This window comes from Haliotis rubra, unplaced genomic scaffold (genome assembly GCF_003918875.1).
Source record: "Haliotis rubra isolate DU_JTF1 unplaced genomic scaffold, ASM391887v1 Scf109, whole genome shotgun sequence".
Lineage (NCBI taxonomy): Eukaryota > Metazoa > Mollusca > Gastropoda > Lepetellida > Haliotidae > Haliotis > Haliotis rubra.
In genome coordinates, this window is record NW_025764992.1 from 2,118,563 (window position 1) to 2,143,157 (window position 24,595).

Consider the following 24,595-nt stretch of genomic DNA (forward strand, 5'->3'; position numbering starts at 1 on the left):
TTGATGTACTGTCAAAAATGATAGATTTATGTGGCCCTAGATTAAAGTAGTAAAGTGTAAATTCATGCTAAACATAATGAATAAGGAGTTAAAGGTACCTATATGTGTTATACCAAATATATAGGTGTCGTGCCATGCAGCAACTCTGTAGTATTGTATGTGTGGAGTACATTCAGGAGTGTTTGGAAAGCGTTGAGCCTGGTTTACATACAGTATTTAAATGCTGACATTTTCTAGTTGAGGTATTGTTTCCCTGCCTAAGCTGGGTCACCTAGCCAGCCAAGTAGGATTATCGTAAGCAATGGTGAGTGAGAGTTTCCAATAGCTAGGGCAGTAGTATATCACTGACTTTACTAGCAAGACCCAACATGTAGAACAATGACTTGTAACGCCTTTGCTTATGTCTGTATTTCTCATGTGTTTCATGAACATTGGGGATGTGTTTCTGCTTGCGTGAACATTGTTGTTTTAGAAATGTGAATTAATGGTTTCTAACTTGAGTTAATTTCATGGTTTCTATAAGAGATGTGGCTTATTGTATTCTGGTACACCTATGTCACTGAGTTGAGCCAACAAATGATGGCTTGTTCCTGTGTGCCTGATTCTGTGCTGAGGTTTGTCAACTTGAATATGTTTTGTATGTTAAAATACTTCAGTGTTGATCTAAGTTAGGTGTTACTTGTTGACATGTTTACTTTATACTTGATTGTTGTGCATGTTGTAGGCTTGATAAATGTTACTGGCTTCAGTGGAATGTTACTAGCATCAGTGGAATGTTACTAGCGTCAGTGGATTGTTACTAGCATCAGTGGAATGTTACTAGCGTCAGTGGAATGTTACTAGCATCAGTGGAATGTTACTAGCATCAGTGGAATGTTACTAGCATCAGTGGAATGTTACTAGCATCAGTGGAATGTTACTAGCATCAGTGGAATGTTACTAGCTAGCGTCAGTGGAATGTTACTAGCATCAGTGGAATGTTACTAGCGTCAGTGGAATGTACTAGCATCAGTGGATTGTTACTAGCATCAGTAGAATGTTACTGGCATAAGTGTTTACTAGCCAGTGGAATGTTACTAGCGTCAGTGGATTGTTACTAGCGTCAGTAGAATGTTACTGGCATAAGTGGAATGTTACTAGCATCAGTAGATTGTTACTGGCTTCAGTGGAATGTTACTAGCGTCAGTGGATTGTTACTAGCTTTGTAATGTTACAAGCTGTGTATAATGCACTGGTACCTGGTTGAGTCACAATGCAATGTTTCTTACCACAGTTTTACTTATCTCAATGCCTTGTTACTAGCCTTGATGTAGTATTTCTAGCTTCGGTGCATTGTTACTGGTTTCAGTGCAGTGGTATTAGCTCTAATGCAGTGTTACTAGCCTCAATGCACTGTATCTAACTTCAGTGCATTGTTACTTGCCTTAATGCTCTGTTACTAGCTACAGTGCTGTTACTTGCCTCAAAGCATTGTTACTTATTTTAATGCACTGTTACTCACATAAATGTATTAGCCATAATTCAGTGTTAATGGCCACAATTCAGCATTACTAGCCACAGAACATTTTAATAAGTCTCAGTGCAGTGTTACTAGCCTCATCTCCTGTACGGCATCTATGGTGAAAATATACTGATGGAAACAAATAAGGGAACACCACTTCATGGTAGTGTTCCTTTATTTATTATCAGATTTCTTCCCACAGCGCTATTCAAAGCTGGTGATGGAAACGGGAAAGTATTAAAAGAACGCTTGAATTTTCCTGTGTTCCTTTATTTGTTTCTCTCAGTATATATGTCCCTATCCATGCTATTTATCTGTCTGTGCTATTCAGTAGAGCTTAGCAAGGTAAATGTGTCAGCAAGAAATGGCCTGTCACAAACAGCATGAACAGTGTGACAGTTGCCTTGTTTATGATGTGCTGCCAGCAAGGGCTTTGATGTATTTCTCTACCTTAATTAACTGCCTACAAAAACATGCTGACAATGGAATATGGGGTGTCCATGTCTTTATTCATGGTTTCACAGAGGTGTCAACAGTGCAATATAATGTATACAAATAACACCCCGTGCAGGTTTTTAGGCTTAGATTGATCCATGGTGTTAATCATGGGAACCTCATTGTTATTGTGGGGGATCCATACTGTTTGTGAAGGGTCACTCAACCATGCCGGGACGACTGTGGACATAGTGGACAAGCTTCACTGAATCCACTGTAGTACTATCCAGGGTTTATTTGGTCTAGGAAGTGCTGAGCTGGTCACTTAGTCCGAGAGGTTTGACAGGTAGCCATGGGAGTATTAGGCTCACTTTCCAGTTTTTAGCTTAATGCCTTATTAGTTAACAATTGATATGGCAAGAAATTCCATGTAGGTTGTTAGGGAAAAATAATTTCAACTACCTGTTTTGTACTCCTACTTGTGAGGGGAAATCAGACCTGTAGGTGTCACCATCACAGAAGTACGAATGTAAACCGATACAGATGTTTGATTGAGTTTTTTGTAAGAAGAAATGTTTTGAACACACTATTCACCATTTTACAAACAGTGGTGATAACGTCTTGTGGCTTTGAGCTATATTTTCAGTAACTTTATCATAAGGACAACCATTATTATTAGGGCCTAAAATAAAAATGTTGTGGTTTCGATTACCTGACCGACCTTTGAATTCTCGTGCCGACCCTAATTTTTTTAAGCGGTATAAATGAAATAAGCTTTTAGATACCATTGTCTTTTCCTGGCACCGACGGACATCCGTCATTCTGATAGAGAGAGTTGACATGATGGCCGAAACCTTGATTGAATAAACAATTATACATTGATAAATGTGTAATTAGTTTGTACTTTACTTCGAAAATAAAATGTTTAAAAACAAATGCTACCTACCTACCCTAAATTTTAAAGAGGTGTAATCAGAACCACAATTTTTTTTTATTTGGCCTAGAGCTTTAATACCAGACTAAACAGAATTAGAATTGTCTGTGTCTTTGGACTAATGGCTGAAGCGTAAAGCCTATGTTATATGTTCAACATGATACACTTTGGTCTGTATGTTGACATGATATTTGTCAGGTTGTATGGACAAGGCAGTGTCCCTCGGTCTGTGCAAATGTATTTACCATCCACTTTTAAGTATGTCTGAGACAGGCCTATGATCATGATGATCCTGAGATGCTGAGGATGATTACAGCTGTTGTGTCTCTGAACTCTATATACAGAACCCTGATTCAGTTTAAACATGGCTCCATGTCATTTTCTACCTCCTAGTCATGTCTGCTAGTTTTATTTAAAACTTTGATTTGTGGTCAGTGTGCAGTATGTGAAATAGCGGGATAGTTTTTGCGGGGTGTGAATTTAAATAATAAATTTCACCTTCACCATGTACCCTTGTTGATCTACATTTTATTTTTTACTGTATTTTTCTCTGAAACGTCATTTTTCATCTTGTTCATAATTCTGAAATTCCTGTTTGTGATCTCAGAATTAAAGATTTGTTTACAGAAATCTGTTACAATTCTAAACATGTACTTCATATTGATAATGTCTGTTTGAGTTTACTGCCTGGCATTCATCATTATGAAGTACTCATGCTGTTTTGTGGTTTGCTAACCGATGTGTTCATGTTCTGTTTCCCTTTTGTCATGACCTTCAACAGAATGCAGGTGAGCTACAGAGCTTCTGACTCCATGTTGAAGTGTGGCCTGTGTAAGTGACTTGTGCTAGTAGTTATATCTGGAGACCTGGTGTTGGATATACAAGTACAGTCTACCGTGTCCTGCTGGGATATTTGATAGGTGTGTGTTATTGAGGCTCCGCTGATGGTTGCTGATGATTGCAGCCTATTTCCCTCCAGGAACTTACAGACTCGGGTTTCTTAGCCTTGTGTTCATTTCACAACAGTTGTGACATGATAATGGTTTGTGAAGGCCAGATAATGATGTTGTTGTTTAAATTAGGGTGTAACAATATGGCGGGCTTGCAATACTATACCGTTCAATACTATAGGCACGATATGATTTGTATCCTGGTACCATAGAAACAGTCCTTCTTTCTGTTGGCAGATAAACCACAACCCTGAATCATTAGCTTTTATATTTCAGAGATCAAAAATGGGATATTGTAGGGCAGAAAAATAAAGACTCCAGTGGTTACATGCCATATAAATACTACTGACTGACTGACTGAGTTTTGGTTTTACACCGCTTTTAGCAATATTCCAACAACATCACGGCGGGGGACACCAGAAATGGGCTTCACACATTGTGCCCATGTTGGGATTCGAACCCGGGTCTTAGGTGTAATGAGCCAACGCTTTAACCATTAGGCTACCCCCCCCGTTCCTCATATGAATACTAACAAATGGGCATAAGCGAGTGGTTGAACATTTTCATGTTTATTCCAATGTAACTTGTAATGCTTCCTATGTATCACAATACATGGGTTGCAGATTGATATGTTATATCTGGATGCAAGACTGCATCGGTGTATTGTTAGATAACTAGATTTAAGTGGTTTGCATAACTTTATTATTACTGTGTATGACTACATAGACCCTCGTTTTATTATAGTGTTATCATTATGTTGCAGAAAAATTCTAATTTATGGCTTTGAACTCATCTGTCTTGTGCTGAAGTGATTGATAAATGATGAACCGGTATATGTTTAGTCATGTTAATGGACAGTTCAAATACGGCATGAAATAAAACAAATACCGAACTTGGGTCTATTTACTTTGTCGTGTTTTTAAAGCAATACCTTCAAATGTTTTGAAGTCTTTTTAACTTATCAATATATTTGATAATGGAAATCATGTAAAATAGAAACTGTATTATTGTGATAATGGATGTTAACAAACATTACAGTTTATTTTATGTGTCATACTTCATGGATCGTGAGATTCTTCTGTTGTAAAAAGAAGTACTTCATGTTGAAGGTGAAACAACATCCTGCACGGAAAACAGCAACAACCGTTAATTAAAAAACTCATTTGAGGTGCAGAGAGAATGCTAATTTCCCCTGTGAAATCAAAGAACCGTGTCTATTATCTTTTGTAAGATTTGTGAAAGTTTAATGAAGAAGGAAGGCATTAGGAGAGAAAATCTATAGAAGTGACCTGGATCTCAGCCACTACTACAAACTGCTTCATCACCTGTTAGAATAGCATCAATAATTGACACTGCAGCTAAAACAGGTGCCCATCATGGCACTAATCTCCTTTGTCACCTTCTACCTTTAATATTCATGTCGTTTCACATGTTGCATGTATTCCTGGTGTGTGCTGTCCAGGCTGAAGTTGCTGAAGCAGCTGAAGTCGTGATGAAGGTAGCTGCAGTGTGTCCATGCTGTTGATGCAGGAAATCCAGCTTGGAACATGCTTGTGTCATTGTCCTAGCCATTGATTCCCACCTTCGGTTGGACTGATGACTTGATTACTGGGTCACTGGTGGTGTTGTTGTAAGAGTGAATCAGGCCTGGCTGTCAGTCAGTAGAGACGTGTAGTGTTACCTCAATATTGTTTTATTGTGCTGAGATCATTGGTGTTTAATGGAGGATAACATGGTGCATTCCTGGAAGAAAGCTAGCTACAGAGCTGCGAGTTACTTTTTCTAGAATGGTGTGACAGTTGCTTGGCTGTGTTTAGACTATGGCCTTATGTACTAAGGTCAGTATTGGCCACAATCCTTGATTCTTCTATTGTTTGTTGTCATTGCTGGACTTTAAGATGTCATTTCGGCAGATTCAGATTGCTTAGTGACAGATATTTTGATTATAATTCAAAAGTATTAATACATGACTTCCACTCTACTGTAGTACAAGGGCGGCCTCTGTTCAGTGTTACTGTGGACAATGATGGCCATGGAAGCCTACCTTCCAGATGATCAGGTTGGGGATGCATGGCTCAAGATAATGTTTTCTTATATGTTGTCATTCACATTGGGTATTTGATAATTTTCTTAGGGTATTCAACATATTTAACTCCCGTGAAGCCAGTTTTGAGGCACTTTGCAACCATTATTTAAACATTTTGAAAACTATTTTGCTTAAAATGCTGTTTCAGGTAATTGCTAATTAGAGCTGTGACGATATATCGTAGTATCGATAATCGTGATACTTTATCTGATGATAAATATATCGATACTTTTGTTCATATCGTGATATGTATCGTTGACCTTAAAAATGTTAATGTTCACTAGAAATTGACGGTTATGTAAAAAATTACATTGTTACTTGCTATCAAAATATACTTTTTTTAAAAGAAAATAACTAAAGATAGCATATCGTGATATGCATCGAATCGAATCGTATCGTTCCAAGATATCGCGATACGTATCGTATCGTGACATTTCCGTATCGTCACACCTCTATTGCTAATGTGTTTTACTGGTCATGTGCTGCTCCAAGTGTTACCTGTTGTATAAACCCAATATGGCCACATTTGTCTCTGTTACAATAAGCCAGACGTAGCCATTTAATGCATTATTAACTGCAGTAGAGTTTATTGATAGGTTATGCCTGCATTTGATCTGGTAATAAAATGTTTTAAGATATATCTGGAACACAAGCTGAAAAAGCTACATTGTTTAATTAGGCATGATGTTATTGAATTTTCCTGTATGTATACCTGTATGCTAGCAGCTCCAAATTACATGTATTTGGGTTGTGCTGATATATTTTGTGTATTTTATGCATATACAAATCTTTTGATATGTTTATCTATATACAGTCTATGTATAATAAAACTGTTATTGTACCTGCCCCTAACTTTGTTTTCAGCATCATATTTCAGTAGATTTTAGTGATGTAGACCAATTTTAGCTGAGCTTAATAGACCAAACAGAATATTGCTGGACTAGTGGACTTGGGTTTGGGATGAATGGCAATTGCGGATGCTGTATGAAAACATCACTCCATACCTTCTTTTGTACAGATAAGTCCATGAAAACTATTTCAGTTGGTCATATTTGTAAAATGAGGATGTTTTGTTTCAGATGTTTATGCCTGAGGTGATGAGGGTCTCAAAATGACCACAACAATTCCACACATACGTATTGCTGATGACAGCGCAGTCAAGGAGAGCTATGAAGTGGGGAAGAAGCTCGGTCAGGGAAGCTTCGGGAAGGTCCACGAGGCACAGCACCGAGAAACCAACAAGTCCTGGGCCATCAAGAGCATCAACAAGGAGAAGGTAAGTTGTGCGAAAACAATAGCAGGGCAGTTGGCACCTAACACATTTGAGTCCACCATCCTCCTCTTTGTTCTTTTGTACATGTTGTGGTATATTATAAGTTGTTCACTGGTCTCGAGGGGGGACATCAGCTGATGTACCCTCGATGTTTGTTTATGTTCCCTAAACATAAAGAAACATTACATCAAACATTGGGGCCCGAGGGACCAGTGAACAACGTATTTATCTTACCGAACACCTCAATGGTCATTTTGAACTGTTTGAAGCACGGGTGTCGAATCATAGTATGGAGTACCAGATGACAAGAAAAACAAATTTAGAGTTATCTCCCTTCCACCCATTTGCATTCGCAAAACATTGGTAATTTCCGTACATCATACGTGATTCAATGTTACGAAGCACCAAATGAGTTTGGCATTCCCAACGGGGTACATAGAAAATGTTACTTGCTTGTAAGCGGGGTACATTGAAAATAGAAGAGCGCTCAGCCAATCAGAAAACGACATTTATGTGTGAGGCAAGATAAGTACTTATTAACAGTTTTTAGAAGACGGAATGGAATTTAACTTATCTCTGGTCTTTAGACAAGTGTATGAAGTTGCTCAGTGTAAGGGCCAAATTAAGGGAAAGATGGGACAAGCAGATAGATGACAACGGATAGGGGAATATTGGACAAATGACAGAGTAAGAGAGATGTGAGAGGTGACGTGGACTCAGTATGTTGGTCATTGATTGTTGGTGGGAGCTATGTTCAGGAGAGATGACTTTGTGGTTTGACGAACATGGCAAAGTGGTGGCAAGTTGTGAGGGATGAGGTGAGGGATGAGGTGAGCTTGAGATGACATTGGTTTTGGTTTGTTTGTTGTTTAACGCCAGGGGCGCATGGGGTAGCCTACTGGTTAAAGCGTTGGGTCGTCACGCCGAAGACCCGGGTTCGAATCCCCACATAGGTACAATGAGTGAAGCCCATTTCTGGTGTCCCCTGCCGTGATATTGCTGGAATATTGCTAAAAGCGGCGTAAAACCAAACTCAGTCAGTCAGTTTAACGCCACAGCTTTATTCCAGCTATATGGCGGGGGTATGTAAATAATCGCATCTGGGCCAGACAGTCCAGTGATCAACAGCATGATCTATGTAAATGGGATACGATGACATGTGTCAACCAAGTCAGCAAGTCTGAATTTCCGATCCCCTTAGTTGCCTCTTACGATGAGCATTGGTTGCGGAAAACCAGTTCTAACCTGGATCTTCATGGGTAGGAGATGACATTGGGTTGATAGAGAAATACCATGGGGGTTAAGTATGACAGACCATGATAGTGTAATGATAGCATGTGCTGTAACCATGTTAGCTCTGTGCTCAAATCTATATTACTTGTAGGCGGGGAGCTCGGCTCTCAAGCTGATAGAGCGGGAAGTGGCCATCTTGAAGAGAGTAAATCATCCCAACATCATCCAGCTGAATGAAGTGCTGGAATCACCAACGGTAAGGGGCACACTGTTCCTTCTCCATGCTAGTATATGTTTCAACTGTGCCACATTACACCATGAATAAATGACTGCTGACCTCAGGAGGAGGTATTTTGAATTAGTTTGATCAGTAGTTTTTGACTCCTTCATTGATATATATATCTAGTAATCCAGAATTTTTCAGAAATTTTTATCTAGTTTGTATGTTAGATACTTATCATAACAGCATCCAACTTAGAGCATCCCTTGATTCAGATACTATAGGAACTCTAGCTGCTTTGCAAGAACAAGTTTGTTTTTTAAGTGTGTTTGTATTGTTAAAAAAACACATTTTTTTTTTGTTTTTGACATCTTTAGAGCTACTAGAGTGGAAGTGAAATGTTACTTTATGTAATTGTGTTGTTATACTTGTTTGCAAACATGTGTTTTATTAACTGTATCTTGTATTCAGCGGATGTTCCTCGTGATGGAGCTATGTGATGGGGGAGAGATGGCAGATTCCCTGAAAGACAATAAACACTTCTCAGAAGCTGATACCAAAACTGTCATTAGAAGATTAGCAAGTGCAATCTCATATCTACATAAAAATGGTAAGCACTGCTTCATATAGACCCTCTGTGTAATGCCTAGTCAGGATTACGGTTAGACTTGGTCCTAGGTAACCTGTACATGTTGTAAAATGGTTTGGGTGGTCAGAGTTAGCTGTAGTCATTTTAGCTACATAAAGTAGTCTGTAAATAGTTGATTATAGGGCCAGTCCATCTAACAGTGTATAAAATATAGCCCGTCCCACCGTCCTTGGCGGTCTATTTTTGTGATGGACTGTCCATTAAATAAGTAAGGCCGTCTTTTGGTCGGGGGAAATATTTGAAAAAATAAACTTAACTTGGTTTGAACTTTGTCTTATCTAAAACAATTTCATTGTTTTAGTTTTTGGGACTGGATGTGTTTGTTCAGGACTGGTCACTTGTTTGGACAGCCAGTCCTTGGACAGGTCATATTACAAAACTATTTTATACACTACATCTAATGATTAATGTCATGAGCATCAGTCGACACAACAGGGATAAGGTGACACATATCAAATCAAAAGGTCGACCATCACATGGAGTTAGTCCAATGGTGAAGACCAATTGGTTAGGCTTAATGGCTTGGCTGATAGGTTTTGATGGTGTGAAGTGTAGGCCATACTTTCAGATACAGGTGTATTGACATGCTGCTGTGATATAGCTGGAATATTGCTGTGGCATAAATCATACACTCACTCACTCCTTCATCTCAAAACATAACTGTAAATTGCTAGAGATCTATACTTTCCTTACAGAGATTGTGATATGATTTCTCACTCATTTGAAGGCCATGTGTTTTCAGTTTGACATAATGTTCAGTTAATATGAACAATAATTTCAAGTGTTTACCTGGAAATATACTGGCAATTTGACCAACTTTGTGTCGAAAATAGGAAAGATGAAATAGTTTTATTGAGTTTAGATTACTGTCTGTGTCACTACTGATGTTTACATTCATGTATTTCAGACATAGTACATCGAGATATCAAACTAGAAAATATTCTCCTCAGTCAAAATCCTGATGATCCGCATGACAAGTTACATATTAAGGTAGGTGGACAGTAGATGATGTGTTCATCTCTTAGCGTTCTCCAGTTGTTGTACAGTGTGCTCAGGGTGCAACTTCTGCGATTAGTTAGAGACACCCCATAAGAAGCCTGAAATTCTTGTATAACCCTCAGGATTCCTTGAACTGTGAACTAGTTCATGTTGCATCTTTGTGATTTATCATTTAGTGACAGGGATGATGGGACAGCATGCCAGGTTTGTCATTAGTTTGTCACGTCAAAGGTCCAGGTTCGATTCCCCACATTGGCAAAATGTGTGACCTCCATTTCTGGTGTCCCCAGCTGATATTTTGGGAATATTGCTAAAAGCATCGGAAAAGGGGGTCTGTTCCTTGGTATATGGTCTCTCCTCAGTTTCATTCTCATTTTAGGCCATGACGAATAACATGGTTCCAAGTAAGTTCCAAGATGGCTATGTCAACAAACATTTTTCTCAGAAGGTAGAAAACTAGTCCAAACACTAGTGCAAGGTGTAGACAACAAAAGAGAATTAAGTCTTCTATACATTCGTTGATGATGTTTACTTGCTATTTTCAGGTGACAGACTTTGGATTATCTGTAGTAAAGGGAGGCGCTGGACATGACAACATGATGCAGGACTTCTGTGGTACACCAATGTACATGTGTAAGTTACCTTCATTATCAAACAATAATAAGCTGATAAAATTGAGTATAATTTCATGATCACTTGTGTCAACTTCGTGTATTTCACTTATAAAGTGGTGTGCATGTATGCATGTGTGTGTGTTTGCCTGCCTGCTTCTTCTAAGCTCAGACTAGTGACTGTTTTATAGTAATGGCAACTGAGATTGCATGTGACAGTTATGCATTTGTACCCCACTCAGACACTAAGTCGTCCATTGAACCGCTGCACAAAACAACCATAGCGCTAAGAGTGTAGTTGGTTTATGTAAAGCATGGGAGTTACGATCATCTTAGCACTACAATATCTTTGTGCAATGGCACCCAGTACTTGTTAAAAGTGAGATAAGTATTATTTTACTGGTGTTGAGAGAATGTTGACAGATGATCTGGGATGGTAAACGTTTATTCCAACCTGTTTTACTGCCTTCGTGTGATGGCTCAGTATTCCAGCTGTCAAATGTTTGTTAAAATCCGAGTTTGAGGATTATCTACAGGCAATGTCATCCTAATTTCTCCAGTGTATTTTATCTCCAATCTACTGCGACAAATGCTCAGGGCCTGTTCACCAATGGCAGGATTGTAAGCCTAGCCATGCAGTCAAACTACACTCATGAGCGGTATTCTCCAAGGTACATGTATTTATCAACTGAAACTGGCTTTCATCTGATGTATTGCTTTGGTGAGATCAAGTGATATTACTTAGGACAGACATCTGCTACAAAAATTGGTTAAAAACCCTCATTAAATAAAATAACAATTGTTTGAGTATTTCTGTTTGCCTTATCTTTGACCACTTTATCATTACTTGACTGAGGTGAGGTGAGGTGAAATTGGGTTGAACGTCGTGCTTGAGAATATTTCGCTCATATGACGACGTGCATGCGTGTGTATGTGTATGTGCGGCTGCTTGTACTAGCCCAGACTTAAGCTGGTTTTATAGTGCTAGCCCGCTGAGATACCATGCCGCAGTGAAGCATGAATACCCCACTCAGACACAGTATACTGACTCCCAGCCGACCAGTCCTTGTTGTACCCATTAATGCCGAGCGCCAGGCAGGGACCAACAAGTACCATATTTTAACGCTTTTGGTATGAAGCGGTCAGGGATCGAACCTGCGACCTTCTGCTCTCCGGGCGGACGCTCTAACCACTACACCATGGAGGCGGCGCTTGACTGAGAAACCTACAGTATTTAAGGAACTTTACAGTTAATATAAGATCAAATGCAGTGTTGGCAGTCTTTTACCTCTAACCTTAAGAAAATGAAAGAAGCTTTATCCGAGGTGAATGCCTATGTATTACTGTGAAATATATTTAACATCCTGCACTTTATTCAGCATAACAGTTATTTTGTCCCACTAAGCCAGCCAGTTCCAAACAACTTTATGTCTAATAACATGAGGAAACATTGTGTAGGTTTACGTTTGTAGTTTGACTTTCACAGGGTAATTAGTTCGCAATTACCTGTAAAAGAGTGATATGGTGTTTTTGTACAATAGTCAATAACTCTTGCATTTGATGAACCCGTGACAATCTGGGTTAGAATTGGTCTTCAATAACCCATGCTTGTTGTAAGAGGCGACTAATGGGATCGGGTGGTCAGGCTTGCTGACTTGGTTGACACATGTCATCGTGTCCCATTCGCGTAGACTGATGCTCATGATGTTGATCACTGGATTGTCTGGCCCAGGCACGATTATTTGCAGACTGACGTCATATAGCTGGAGTATTGCTGATTGCGACATTAAACAACAAACAAATGAATCAAACACTGGAGATTTTTTTAGCAAAATTCATGTTTACTCATGGATCAAACCACCCTTCGAGGGTGTTTTAGTCCATACTATGCATAAATTTTGCTGAAAGGTCCCACGATTGGAGTCAGTGATACGAAGTGTGGCAATAGCTTATGTCGCTTGTAAGTTGCGAGATTTACTGTGTAGGAGTTGGTTGTAGTCAGACAGCATATTCCTAGCAACTATCAACATGTAATCAGCAACAGACAAATGAATGCATGTTTTTTTCTGCATTTATCCAAGAAGTGTCAGCTACAATCCCATACAGGGCTCAACTCTCTCACACACTAGGCGGTGCAGTTTAGTTTTGTATTGTAAATCACATGCTAGCTGCAAATCAATTTTTCTCAACTGAGAAATCCTATAGCCTCTGGTACAATAGGTTGATATCAACATGCACAGATGATTGACAAACATGTCATCAGGATGTCTATAGATGACGATATTATTAACATGTAATAGCTGCTTCATGAATAATAATGAAAGGTTCAGGGAATACTAGGAGCCTGGGTGGCCCAATGGTTGTAGGTGCTGTAATTCGTTTTAAGGAGAAGGCATCACTATAAGCTGTCCAGATCTACGTATCTTAAATACTCTTTATACTTGTTTTAAATCAAACTAATTTGATAATTTTAGATTTTCATACTGGCAGGAGATAGGAAATAGGGGATAGTTCCTTAGCACAGAGTGTCACAAATCATACACATTTTTAGTTGATCATTGATGGATTAAACGATATGAATTATTTTTGGCACAAATTCCTTTGTTATTAAGTGTTTATTGTTGTGTGCATTGATTGTGAATCCATCACTCTGTCACGGGATGTGTGGCTGAGTGAGCTCACACAGAGGAGTCTCCAAGTTGCCTTCACCTCTGTACCCTCACACATCACTCAACTCCACAGCAGGGGGGGGGGGGGGCAGTTCTGAGGTGAATGTACTCCACAAGAGTGTCCTGATGGTGTTACTGATGACCATAAAAAGACACATAAGGTTGAGATTGAAATATGATCATAAAAGTTAAATGAAACAACACAAATACTGGTTAAAAGTTGAACAAGTTAGAACTTACCCCAAATAGATTTGTTCCTGATTCCGCTCCTTTATAATTGTACTGGGTTGTGCAAACAATGTGGTTAAATATACATACCATTCAAAGAATTAAAAGCAGAATAAGAAATATTTTAATTTTTTTTCTCTGTGTGTATGTATGTGTGAGTGTGTCTGTGCATGCATGTGTGTGTCTGTGTCTGTGTTTCTGCATCTGGGGGTTGTATCTGTGTAACTGCATCTTGCTATATATTTCTGTATCAGACCAGAACAATTTTATTTCTTGTTTTACAAATCCTTTTTTCAAGAATAAGAAAAAAAATAAAAATGAATTTTCCCGCTCAAAAACCCATATACACTTCATAAAATGCCAAAGTAAAATACTTTTAGTATTTAAAAGGAATATTACTTTGACTGGTGATTTTTTTTTTCTCTCCTGCCTTTAGGTTTTCAGAAGACAAAAATCTGTAAAACAAGGAATTTAAGTTGGTCTGGTCTCATGGTGAATAAAGTCAGAGACCATATACCAGCATATGATCTCTGATAAAGTGATGAAATTTTAAGCATTGAGGGTTGCTTATAAGATAATTTGTTGCCTGTATTTTGACACAGTAGTGAAATGGTTTGAAATATATCAGTGCTCTTTGATGTCTTTTCTAAAGTGTGTATAAATGTGCAGGGAAATTGTTCTAATTATATGACAACATTAATTTGGCTGTAATTTGATGTGTTCTATCATTCCTTGTCAGACTGAAATCACCAGTAATAAAGCTACAAAACTCCCTGTACTTTAAATGAAAGATATTTGAAGATGGGTAGTTATCTGTTAAGATTAGAGGGAAGCTTGTTTCAATGTTAACAGCTCCATGTGAAGTCATGTTCAATTTGTTACAGCTCCTGAGATAATAGACAACAAGACCTACAGCCAGCAGTGCGATGTCTGGGCCATGGGGGTCATCATGTATATCATGTAAGTTGATGGAGCTATTGGGGCAGTGGGGTAGCCTAGTGGTTAAAGCGTCCGCTCGTCATGCCGAAGACCTGGGGTTCGATTCCCCACATGGGTACAATGTGTGAAGCCCATTTCTGGTGTCCCCCGCCGTGATATTGTTGGAATATTGCTAAAAGTGGCGTAAAACCAAACTCACTCACTCACTCACTAATGGAGCTATTGGAGTCTCACATTCTATGTTTTATACACATTAGATCTATTGCCATCACTGTTTAGAAAAGTATTAAGGCTCTAAGAAAATGACAGCAGCAAATGAATAAATCTCAACTTAACAGTTTTGATGGACGTTTTAAAACCACATAGAAAGTAGATTGAAAGCCAGTCTTACATTTATTATAAGCTATGAGAAAAGCATATTTTTTTTAGGCATCAAAACATAAATGTTTTAGTTAATGCATGATGGGTTTCAGTTTTTATTGGGATGTTCATGTTACTTTACCAGTGTTATTTCAAATATTAGATTCCTGGTCCCCATGTCGCTGCTTGCGCAAGCTAAACCAAATGTAGAACATGATGGTTGTTGGAGCCAGGTGTATGGAGATTGGTTTACACTATGGTGAAAAGCAGGATGGGTGGTAGCTGGCTTACCTTGGTCCTTGTTCACAAAACAATGTTCTTGCTACAAATTCATTCCATCTTTGTGACATTGTGTTCACGAATGGTGTTTCAAAGTCACAGGACATTGGGTCCTGTAAGTTTCATATGTCTGTCTGACCCATTGAAAATGCACAGGACCCATGGAATAAAATTAAACACACATTTCAGATTTAATATTTCTTATAATTGACATTGAATTGTTAACAAACATAAGATTTATAAACAGCAAACAAGTTACATATGTCACATAAAACAACTTCAGTCAAAGTCATTGTGAAATATACAGTCAGACACTGGGACCGGCGGGGTGTATACTTCTGTCTGACCGTTGGCGAATCTGCCGGATTTGTCAGAGGGTCAGATGCTATTCGTGAACACTGGTGACATAGACTTTCCATAGCTGTAGCACTAGGATCACATGGGGAAAGGGATCCTGGTGTGGATTGATGCTCATGCTATCAGCCACCGGTTTGTCAGTTCTGGACTTGGCATGTGTGGCTGTGTTGGTTCAATTGTAACATTGCTGACCTATTTTATATTTCAGGTTGTGTGGGTACCCACCATTCAGAAGTAATGATGAAGACTCCTTATATGAAATCATCAAGAAAGGAGAAGTAGATTTCAGTGAGGAACCATGGCCTTCGATCAGTGAGGAAGGTAGGCATTGGCCGGATAGTTAGAGACAGCTCAGCTCCTCAGTCAGTGAAGATGTTGAGGCTGCCAATGTAGTACCATGTATGGTACATGTCATATTCAGTACAGTCTGTTGAATCACAATGGTGTGAGTCATGTCAGCACAACAGACAGTATGATCTGAATGTATTAAAGGTTTGTTTACGCAGAGTGAATGAGTCTTGTTTTACACTGTTTTTAGCAATATTCCAGCAGTATCATGATGAAGGGACACTGGACTTGGCTTTGCACACTGTACCCATGTGGGGATTTGAACCAGGGTCTTCAGCATCCTTTAACATCTTCTTCTTTAACCAGATGTCTACCGAGCTGCCCTTTGTATGAGTAGAACTTGATCACATTAAAGGAGTCTCCTTTAGAGGGTTGATGGTTTCAGATCTCACTCCAGGAGGGGAAGCTATGTCAACAAGTAACTGATGAGCTGAAGCATGGGGTGCTCTGTCTTAATGTCATACTGAATTGGACAAATGTTGGAAATACTTTTCTTAATGGACGTGATATCTCATTTAAGTTCCGACCACATATGACTTTCTGGTTGAAGAGCAAGATGCATGGACTTTGAGCTGTAATCAGTTAGATCCTTAGGGATCAAAGGTGACTACAGATAGATACTGTTAAAATCATATCTGACCGTCAAATGTTCCTCCCTTCAGACCGCCCTGCGATGCATGTTCCTGGTGGAAAACGTCCTTTATTCCAAGTACTTATGGCAAATCAAAGATGGGGATGTGGCTGCTGATGTAACACAAATTCCTGTTGTTAGAATATAACACAATCACATTTCTTGTTTATGCTTTTTGGACATATTGCTGACCTGTTGTAACAATCACGTTTGTGTTTATGCTGGACATATTGCTTGTGGTATGGTAGGCATGGTACTGAACCCCTCTCATCACACCTGACTAAACCCTTACCCAGATAGCATTCGGACGTTGGCGCAATGTTGACAATGTTGGCAAAACCATTGCCAACATTGGGCCAACATCTGAATGCTATCTGGGTATTTCTGTAAGTAGATATGTACTAAAGAGCTTTACACAAAACCATAATTCTTCTGACTATCTTGTTCCAGCAAAGATGTGCATCCAGCGGATGTTGAAGGTTGACCCTGCTCACAGAATGTCTGCTGCGGAAGTAGTGGACCATGCCTGGCTAACTGTGAGTAGAGGACTGTATGGTCAGATAGGAAGGAGGGATAGCAATATATGGATATTATATGGAAGTTATAAAGAAGTTGTTCAGCTCTCACTGTAATATAGAAGTTATTCATCCATATATTATCTTCCTTTGTGCTCCAACTTCTAAATACCTCTCAAACAAGTTAGATTCGGTGTCTCTGCAGGAAAATTCCAGCACATTAGATAGTATCTGTTTGGGTTGTATACAAACAGATAAACAAAATTTTAGATGTTAGGTAGGTACAACTTGTACAAGTACTCTTGTGCAAACAAACATGGCATGACCCTGGCCTCTTGGAGAATGATAAAAAATTAATAATCAGGACTAGTAGTTTTACAAGGTAAGGTATAGGCTCCACTGAATGTGGGTACCAGGCTGCAGTGCATAGAACAGTATGGTTTTCACTGCGAAAAGTTCAACACTGTCCACTGACAAGTTCCAACTATTCTGTGACACTTGATTTGGTTTCTATAGGGTGAGACCCATGACAGCACAAAGCCAGTGAATGTTCTGGAGATGATGAAGGAATGGGGCCCTGAGCTGAAGAAGGGGGGAAGCTGTGATGACAACCCTGAGAGTGCAATAAATGGTGACAGCCCAGACAGCGTCATAAAGGAGAGTGCATCCTCCACCACGGACAACACCTCGCACAATGCTGCACCGGAAGCCGCCAAGGTCAGCGCCGAGTAATAAAACATGCTGTATTAATGATATCTTGGTAGACAATACAAGAAAAGTGTGAAAATGGATCTGTGTAATAATTTTATAATATATCAGTTTGGGGTTATTTGTATCATGGCTTGTATGAAAGTGAGTTTATGTTTCTTCTGTTACAGGGTAGTTCAAGTGATACAAGGAAGGGATCTGGTGGAGGAAAACGGTCCAGTGACAGTCGCTCACCACCCAACTCTAGTACAAAACCTGGGGTAGGTTGACAGTTGAACACTGCCTAACTCTAGTACAAAACCTGGGGTAGGTAGACAGTTGAATACCGCCTAACTCTAGTACAAAACCTGGGGTAGGTTGACAGTTGAACACTGCCTAACTCTAGTACAAAACCTGGGGTAGGTTGACAGTTGAACACTGCCTAACTCTAGTACAAAACCTGGGGTAGGTTGACAGTTGAACACTGCCTAACTCTAGTACAAAACCTGGGGTAGGTAGACAGTTGAACACTGCCTAACTCTAGTACAAAACCTGGGGTAGGTAGACAGTTGAACACTGCCTAACTCTAGTACTAAGCATATGTATGATAAGCAGTTGTACACCCATCCACAATTGTTGTTCAGAATGCACCCAATCTTTTGAGACTGCATGACTAGAAAACACATTAAGACTTACGTTTTAGCAATCTTGTCAGATTTTTGTTTGTTGTTTAACGCTGCACTCAGCAATATTCCAGCTATAATGTGGCAGTCTGTAAATAATCAAGTCTGGACCAGACAGTCCAGTGATGAACGTCATGAGCATCGATCTCCGCAATTGGGATACGATGACAAGTGTCAACCAAGTCAACAAGCCTGACTGACTGATCCTGTTAGTCGCCTCTTAATCCAAGCATGGGTTGCTGAAGACCAATTCTTACCTGTATCTTCATGGGTTGATCTTTTTGGAGGATAGGTCATTCAAATGTGACCTTAAGTGTCTTCAGACCTTTGTGCACTGATTTAGACTAGATTGTTTTCAGTCCTACCCTTGTTGAATCCTTCCAATTCTGTGTCTTACCCATATTTCCAATGTATGTTCACTATCCATGTTCACTATCCTTGTTCACTATCCTTGTTCACTATCCTTACCCATGTAAGGGTACGAAGTTCTAACCTTACATGTTGTGACTGCAGGCTACAGGAAGAGGAACCAAGCCTGTAGGTGGTGCCACAAAGATAAACCCATCTACCAAACCTCCTGCCACACAGACAGGAACCAAACCAGGAAGTACCGGTGGAAGGACGACCGGTGGTGGGACCACCAATAAGAAAACTGCTGTGAACTCGAACAATACAAAAACACCATCCGCTTATACAAGAAACCAAAAGAAATAACCCCAAATAAGTGTAGCATTAAGTGTGACCATATTCCACCAGCGCTGCTGTGGATGGGAGACTTTACAGTATGTGTGTATATATTTTACATCTATGTATCGCTGAGTGAAGTGCTAACAGAAGACAACAGGGGAAGAAGATCCTTTGGTACCAACCATATGCTGATCAGTCCTTCACCCCAGACAGGTCACATGACTTGCGAGTAGGTCACATGACATGTTGGCAGGTCATGTGACTGAAAGGGGTGGTCTGTGTTCTGATGCTGCTGCTGTGTGGAAGGGGAGATAACTGGTTCCCACTGTGCTGTTGATTTTCTCTGTAGCTTGCTGATTTGTTAAATTAATATGAAATAATCATGTTTTTCTCATTCTTGATTACATCATGGTTGATATTTTCATAAATACCATTTTTTTAAGGAGGGTTGAAATTTTGTGTTGAAAATATATGAACATTCTTGTGTTTTCGTTCTGAATGTATGATAGTTCTTCCTATTCTAAGGAGTTCTTGTAGACAGATTAAATAACAGGAAGAGCATAAAGGTTTTGTATATCTCCATGACCAGGTTTTGCCCCTGCTTTGATGGAACCAGAGACCATATATCGGTATATGGTCTCTGATGGAACTGATTGGCCACCTCTCCAACAGTGCTGGAAGTAGAATGACAACTATTTGTAGTGAGATCGGCCTTGTTATGTTTAGAGATGTGATATTCTAGAAGTAGCCTTATTCAAACTGCTGTGAAGTGTGATAGGAAACAAGTGCCTTTCCCTGCTTGAACAGCCATGTGACATTACACTTTCCTAATCCCAGGAATGTACCATTATTGTATATTCAAAGTTTCAAATGCATTTATTTTGTTAAATGTGTGATATGTAAAAAGTTCATTTGTATGAAATAGAATTGGAATAAGAAGTTTGTGTCCCATGTTCCTAATATCAGTAGCCTGTTTAAGTCACAGACTTCAAGATAGAATTGCATCAGAAGCTTTTACCTTGGCCATATTCTACATTGTCTGACAAAGAACAAGTTAGTCCACAATTGTTCTTCAGGATGTTTTACGCTAAGCGCATCCTCAGCCAATAACAAACAGCTGTGACCTATGTTGTGAGCACATGTAGGTTCCCAAGGTCCATACCCTGCTCACTTAGAACATGCATTGTAGTGGAGCTTCTGCTGTTGTGAGCAAGTTCCCAAGCTCCATACCCTGCTCACTTAGAACATGCATTGTAGTGGAGCTTCTGGTGTTGTGAAGTTGAGTTCTGATATTTCACTATGGCAACTCGATAAAGGATTCAAGCAAACCAATATTCTGTCATATACCATGGTGTTTTGTTAGTTGGTGAGGGAACATTGTGGCTGTTGTTTTAAACATCCTGGATTTTTAGTTATTTCCTTCAGTTATTTTGCCAATAACTACATTAATTACAAATCTTAAAATCTTCTTACAAATGTTTGGCATATAGCTTATAGTCACTGTTTCTAATGAAGGGGTAGTTTGCTTGCTGCTTGAGGATTGAATCAAGAGATACCTGTAAACCTTTCTACAGCATAATCCTAGTCACATTCGATAACCACAATGCTGTACCAGTTTCTTGTGCCATGCTGGGGCAGTGGGGTAGCCTAATGGTTAAAGCGTTGGCTCGTCACTCCGAAGACCTGGGTTCGAATCCCCACATGGGTACAATGTGTGAAGCCCATTTCTGGTGTCCCCCGCCGTGATGTTGCTGTAATATTGCTAAAAGCGGCGTAAAACCAAACTCAGTCAGTCAGTCAGTCTTGTGCCATGCTGGGTTAACTCCTTGACAGTTTATTACCACTTTGATCAATAAGAATGTAAAGTGGAATGGTAAGGAAAGAACTTCCCTAGTAATGACAGCTTCATTGTAATAGCCTGATACAGATGTGTCCATGTTAGTAACCCCACTTCTGTCTGGACTCTTCTCATCTGGCCCTGACTTCTCGAAACAAACTTAAGTCTGAGTTTTACTCAAATTTGAAAAAACGCAGGAAAATGCATTTCCCAGAATGAACTGAAATCAATATCAAAGTAAAACATAGTAGACAATTTGAGTTTGGTGGATAGATTACTTAAGTTGTTTTGGGCTCTTTTATTTTAAAAATGCAGTTGAGTTAAACATTCAGCTGTTTCAAATTGTCAAACTCAGTTTGAAATTTGAGTAAAAACTTAAATTTGTTTCGAGAAATCGGGGCCTGGTCTGTTTAAATCTCAAGGTTTCCAGGTACTAATGTGTCCCTCTCTCTAACAGCTCACTCCACAGTGACCTTTTTTATTAAGTTATTCATTATGTCTTTAATGTCATGCCTTAGACTGACAGTCATCATTGAGCTGGAATATTGCAGTGTGGCTTAAATCGTCATCTTTGAGTGGCATTTTTAGGACTTGGAGAGTCAGATAAGGAAACATTTTATGGATGAAACAACTTCTTTATTCAGGTGGTGCGAGGTTTCAATACAGATTCTTGTATTGACCTGCTTGACAACGATACAATAATCTGTATCGAAACATCGCACCACCTGAATAAAGTTGGTCATCCATAAAATTTGTCCTTATCTGGCTTAAATCAGCCAACAACTTGCTTTATATTTCCTTGCATGTCAACAAAATGTGAAAACCTGTGATTCATGCATTCCAGTTGCTGATGTTGTATGTGCATATTAGCACAGATGTGTATGTGCAAACTACAATGTACTATGTTAGGGTAAAGCATATGTGTGATAATAAACTCCATTCCGTCCACACCAATCTGTATTTTCTGATTATTCACATGTTGTACATCTATGTTTTGATTGAGAGATATAACCATTTAGACATTATCCAAATTTCATTCCAGTGACTTATGTATGATGTAGTACTGATGTCATGAGATTGTCTGGTCCAGACAAAACTATTTATAGATATGTCATGATGTATGGAATATTGCTGAGTGCAGTGTAAAACATCAAACCAATTCATGTCCGGTCATTGATGTCCAGTCAAGCCTTTTTGCTTGTGTGTAGCTTCCGTGAGAATGTGGCAGGAATACATTTATGGAAGCCTCAATAGTATCCGTCCAACCACCAGCCAGGCCTCAGTCATTGGCTGGAATACATTTATGGTAGCACCAATAGTATCCGTCCAACCCACAAGCCAGGCCTCAGTCATTGGCTGGAATACTTTTATGGTAGCACCAATAGTATAGTCCAACCCACAAGCCAGACCTCAGTCATTGGCTGGAATACTTTATGGTAGCATCAATAGTATAGTCCAACCCACCAGTCAGGCAGGCCACCAACATTGGCTGAAATAAGTTCTTTGAGAGGCATTTTAGGTGAAGGTACTAACACCGTTATCAAGCAAGTGATGACTTGTAGTCAACTTCTTTATTGCAATGAGTTAGGTACTAACACCGTTATCAATCTGGCTTATAACGGTGTTAGTACCTACACCGAAACGTCGCACTCATTGCATTAAAGAAGTTGACTATCCATACAACTTACTTTTCCTTCATTGGCTGAAATGTTTTGTACAGAGTTTGGTTTAGGTAAGTGTCCGTCCAACCTCTCCTCCAACAGGCAGGCCACTGCCATTGGCTGAAACATGTTTACAGCAGCTTTGATAGTGTCCTCTGTCTTTTGCTGAAAACATTTTACAGTGGACATTGACTTGTTCCGCAAGGCAAATCTTAGCTCTGCAGTGATCATAAGCCTATGTTAAAGTATGGGAGTTACGATCAACTAAGAGGAAAGATTGTTTTGTGGAATGGGTCCCAGAACTATATCCATCCTCTTTAAGTATTTGTTACATTCAGAGATGAGTGTTCCTGGTAGACATTTGTCTGGGTATCTTTTTTCTTAACGTTTATGAAATTACGATAGTCTATGAAAGAAAATGATGTTTTACCTGTGATCAGTTTCAATAATTTTTTATTTTGTCCTACCGTATTGTAAAGATTATTTATCTATTTTTCTTCTCTGGGAGTTACAAATAAGTTTTCTTTACACATGTACTGACAGCTGTTGAATCATGGCTCAACATGTATTAACTAACTCTACCATCTGATGTTATGTAGGTATCAGTGGTACCATCTCGCCCCATGTTAACATTGTAGGTTCCTCAAAGTGTATGGACCACTCAGCTTTTGATACAGATATGTCATTACTGAACAACACGAGAAACGCACCATCCATATAATACGAAATATCCCCGCCAGACTGCAATGTACCAATGATATCTGAGCATCGTCAGTGCATTTTAGTGTGGTGCGTTTCTAATGTTCAGTATATTTAAATATTAACTTGACATTTTGAGAATCTGGGTCCAAATCCACAAATCGTTCGTAACGTTACGACCTGGCGTTACTCTATAGTTTACCATAGGCTTAAGAATGTCGTAGTGCTACAAATGCTTTGTTGATCGGGACCCACTTTTGTATATTTTAGAGAAAAATAAATAACCCTATGAAGAGTGGAGAAGTACATGCCCCCAAACTGGCAAACACAATATTTGTTCAAATAATTCGGTTTCATAAATAATTACAGTTTCCAACTGAATAACTAGATCATGAAACCTGGGATTGATTATTACTTCCTAAGATATCTGTTCAGTTTGTAATTTAGAGGGATAATAAAAGCTAAATTTCAAGGCATAGTCCTGTGGGAATGTTTAAAGTAGAAGTTTTTGTGTTGAAGACTTCAATACAGGAAAAGACAGAGAAAAAATGCACTTAATGTTCTATTTTTCTATTTTGATTCGTGATCAGTTATCCGTCGATCAATTACTTTTTCAAACTCGTGATCAACCCATCCTCAATTATCTCTAGGGTATACATGCCAATAAATCTGCACTGCTACCCTGGATGCATCTACGGCATGGCCCGATAATTGTATTACCTCTCCCTTTGCTGGCTTTTTATCCAGTAAGGTGTCCACTCTCTGAAGTTGAGCATACCAATCAGATAAGCTGTTACAACCGAGCTTGCCAGTGATGCCAAAGATGGCGGCTGCAGCCATGTAAGTTTGCTCGCTTTGCGACTCAGATTTAGGGAAAAAATCATACGAATTGATAGGTCTGAAACCTTAAAAAAATATATGCAAGAACTCCTACCTCTTTCAGAGTACCTCTGCAACAAGTGAGTTATGATAGAAGCCTTGTGATTGGTACGCTCAGCGTTGTCACCTGATTGGATAAAAAGCCAGCAAAGGGAGGTAATACAATGGTGGATATGCATCCAGGGTACTAGTGGAGATTTATCAGAACATATACCCTGCTGATTATCGAGGAAGCGATCAACCTT

General features: G+C 39.3%; 1 protein-coding gene across 2 annotated transcripts in view; it reads left to right on the top strand.

Annotated features, from left to right (window-relative positions):
* LOC124282825 (serine/threonine-protein kinase 33-like) overlaps positions 1-20,213 on the top strand; it is a 34,198-nt gene extending 13,985 nt beyond the window's left edge. For both annotated transcript variants that reach the window (XM_046718861.1, XM_046718868.1), the window contains exons 2-12: positions 6,986-7,182; positions 8,564-8,668; positions 9,104-9,242; positions 10,189-10,271; positions 10,826-10,913; positions 14,673-14,748; positions 15,932-16,044; positions 17,153-17,238; positions 17,734-17,934; positions 18,096-18,185; positions 19,101-20,213. In XM_046718861.1, the coding sequence (XP_046574817.1) occupies positions 7,018-7,182; positions 8,564-8,668; positions 9,104-9,242; positions 10,189-10,271; positions 10,826-10,913; positions 14,673-14,748; positions 15,932-16,044; positions 17,153-17,238; positions 17,734-17,934; positions 18,096-18,185; positions 19,101-19,301 (1,347 nt within the window). In that variant the 5' untranslated portion in view covers positions 6,986-7,017 and the 3' untranslated portion in view covers positions 19,302-20,213. The remainder of the gene's footprint in view (positions 1-6,985; positions 7,183-8,563; positions 8,669-9,103; positions 9,243-10,188; positions 10,272-10,825; positions 10,914-14,672; positions 14,749-15,931; positions 16,045-17,152; positions 17,239-17,733; positions 17,935-18,095; positions 18,186-19,100) is intronic.
* The last annotated feature ends 4,382 nt before the right edge of the window (positions 20,214-24,595 follow it).